The sequence below is a fragment of the Poromitra crassiceps genome (genome assembly GCF_964638095.1).
Source record: "Poromitra crassiceps genome assembly, chromosome: 26".
Lineage (NCBI taxonomy): Eukaryota > Metazoa > Chordata > Actinopteri > Beryciformes > Melamphaidae > Poromitra > Poromitra crassiceps.
This window is the reverse complement of record NC_139640.1, coordinates 11,622,240-11,625,559: the sequence shown is the minus strand read 5'-3', so window position 1 is coordinate 11,625,559 and position 3,320 is coordinate 11,622,240. Positions and strand designations below refer to the sequence as shown.

General features: G+C 43.0%; 1 protein-coding gene across 1 annotated transcript in view; it reads right to left on the bottom strand.

Moving 5' to 3' along the window:
* Positions 1–1,819: 1,819 nt before the first annotated feature.
* LOC310798634 (uncharacterized protein C1orf232-like) overlaps positions 1,820–3,320 on the bottom strand; it is a gene marked incomplete at both ends in the record, with an annotated part of 5,712 nt that continues 4,211 nt past the window's right edge. The window contains one exon of the mRNA XM_083661176.1: positions 1,820–2,159. Coding sequence (XP_083517302.1) covers positions 1,820–2,159 — 340 coding nt within the window. The remainder of the gene's footprint in view (positions 2,160–3,320) is intronic.

Here is a 3,320-nt window from a genome sequence, read left to right as displayed (position 1 = left end):
TGCGTATATTCTTTATTATTTTGGATTTGTGAGGAAAGCAAAACTATTTTGTAAATGTTTATATTGTGTAATAGTTATGTAGCATCGCCAAATGTCTTCCCTGAAATCCCTCACTCTCTGAGCAGTGCAGGTTAAGTGAGATAATCCTCAACTAATCCAGCTATCACTGTCTTTAATCTCTTAATCTAGTTTTTGTTGGACTCCAGATTAGATCCAGTTTGCTGACAGGTGTGGAGGCCCTTTGACAGGGTTTAAGAAGCACGCTGGGGCTGGTGAAAACACTGCACAACCCCAAAGTACAGGGTTGAATTAAGACTCTTCTACTATGTGGCCTATATGCCAGTCTGCTTTGACTCGAGTTAAATTAACTGTTCTGTTGTCCATCTACACATATGGACACTCTACCTAAGTGATTCTCAAACTTTTTCACATCGAGGATCCCGCCCTAAACGGACACACATTAGACCACGGACCCCCATTTGAAAAGATTTTGGGTCCCCCATCTAATACGATTTTTTGCTTTTAGAAGTTTTATTACAGAAAGTGTATGAAACCCATGACCAAAATAGTCCTACATTCTGTCATTGTGTGATTTATGGAAGGAATTACATTGAAAATAAATTATTCCCCATTTTGCTTTGGACTCCCTGGAACCCCTTCATGGACCCTGGGGGTCCCTGTGGCTGCCAGATGGACGGTTTAGCTCCACATTACGTTTCACTATTACGTTGAGAGAATCTCTTTTGATCTTGCGAGGTTATCCATCTTGCAAGCAAGGTTAGGTCCCTGTATCCCACTTTGAGAACCAATGCTCTCCCAGACTGATACCTAGGCCACTTGTATATAGTGTATACTGCCTCTTTAGATGGGAAATATACAGCCATGAACTCTGTGGGCATCCTGGAACAATGCAACCAACACCCAGTGGTTTTCCTAGGTATAAATATACTCATCAATCAGCCAAATTCCCAGTTACAGTAAAAGGACTTTTAGAAGTCCCCTTCCTGCATTTCTCCTGCATTGCAACTGCAGACACATCTTTCTTCAAAGTGTAGAACAACAATGAGTTAATATGCCTTGTAGTGGAGCTGAAACAACAATGAGTTAATATCCTTTGTAGTGGAGCTGAAAATAAAGTAAATTAAGCAATTCTTATGGGGGATGAACGTGCAACAGTTGTTCAGCAAAGCATACAGTAAAAAGGGACATCTCCAATTTCTTCATTTGTAGGCTATATTGCAGTGATACTCAACTTGCGGCCCGCGATGGAATTTCTATTTTTTTGTTTGTTTGTCTGTTTGTTTACAGTGCACCTGAACACAACATGCAAGATACCGGCTGAATAAGTGTCCAAATGTTCATGTCATTCTGGCCAATACTCCACTTCTGTTATAGCATTTCAGTCTGGAATATGGAATATCTTTCAATAATCTATGATTTTGCTGCTAAATTGTCAAATACCGCCGTCTGCTTGCTACCCAGGCACTTGTACTTAACCTAACTAACTTCACCTAACTAACTATCCGGTGTGCACAACATTGTCAGACTAAACTCCGGCTGACACCCCAAAAACCTACAATCCGCTACAGAAAAATGTATATTGTTTGTTTATTAACTGGCCCCTGGCCTTCTATCATTTCACGAAAGTGGCCCCTGGGCAAAGCAAGTTGAGTATCCCTGCTATATTGGACGTTACGTTTACAGAAATAAAACCCTCTTCCTGGGAGCAGTACCTTCCTCCTAAACTTCCGCTACACTGCTTCATCTAACCCCCTCCGACCTCCACCAGCTACATACTATTTTCCCCATATTGAGTCAGCTAGTTGGTCTTCTGCATGGTCTTAGTCTTCAGGTCTGCTATCTTGCTGGTGACAAAGTTCCACTTGAAGGAGGCCTCCTCACTGCCTCCTCCCAGCGTCATGTATTTGGAGAAGCTGTTGTTGCTGCTTGCTCCTCCGTCGCTCTCCGCTCCCTCTGGATTCTCCCCGTCCTGCCTCTCCCCCTCCTCCCCGGCCTGGTTCACCACGCCCTCCTCGCACTGCCCCGTGGCCGCCGCAGCCTCCGCCTGCTTCTTGGCGGCCCAGTTGGTTGCAAAGCTGTTCCAGAAGGCACCTTTGCCCATAGCGGGTTGTGGCTCCTCAGGTCTCACTGCAAGTGGACTGAACACAGAGAAAGGAGGAAGGAAGGGGGGGGGGGGGGGGGGTTAATTGATTGGAGAATCAATTAACCAATGGCTTTGACCCTTGAACACATTATTGGTATTTGCCTCTAAGGTTGCTGATTAAGCTCAATCAACTGGTTCACCCATTGTAAACAGATAGACCCTTTTCACAGCAGCCATTTTGACGTGCAAAGCAGGGTAAACACAGGTGTGTAACCAATACCATTATCGACGGTTCCATTCCATTAGGTGTTCCAGTCCCAGTGCTCTCATGAATGTTATTAGTTACACCCGTGTTTTCCCCTGCTTTTCATGTCAAAATGGCTGCTGTGAAAAGCTTTTGCAGAGGTGCGCTCTGAGGGCAAAAACAAAAACAAAAAATAATCTGATCGGTTACAACCAAGAACCACATTTTCTTTTCTGTTTAAGTAACGCCAGGCTGAAATCCAGGGAAAAGGGCAAGAGGTAAGAGAGAAGGGATACATATAAGCAGTAGATCACGACTCATTATACCACACCTAAGGGTCGTGCTTCACCCTTAGGTGTGGTATAATGAGCATATATCAAAGTCTGAAGTGATCTACTGCTTTTATAAAACGGTTACCAAGTATGGCAATATGAAAATTATTATTATTATTACTATTATGATTATGATTTACTTAAATCAGCATTTAAAAAATGAGGTGAGAAAAAATGACTGAGCCCCAAACAGCTCACCTCATTCCTGAGCCTTTTGCTTCACACAGTGAGTGGCTCTAACTGTGCTATATTGACTGTGGTATATGCTCATTATACCACAGCTATGAGCCAATCAGATTGCTTGATTTGAGAGAGCCGTTTTATCATTCATATTCTAAAACGGCTCTCTCAAATCGAGCAATCTGATTGGCTCATAGCTGTGGTCTATTGAGCCTATACCACGGCCTGTCGTGATCTATTGCTTAAAGGAACACTCCGCCCATTTTCAACCAGCTTTGTATCATTAGAACATCAGTAGTATATCAGAAAACTGTAAACGGTTTTGAAGTCTGTCATTTAATTTGACAGTTATTGAGTGTTAAAGTGTGGACCAGTGACATCACTGGTCCACACTAACTCAAATGAATAACTCATTAACTCAAATCAACTCACAATCAGGGCTGTAGTGGTGGCTAAACGC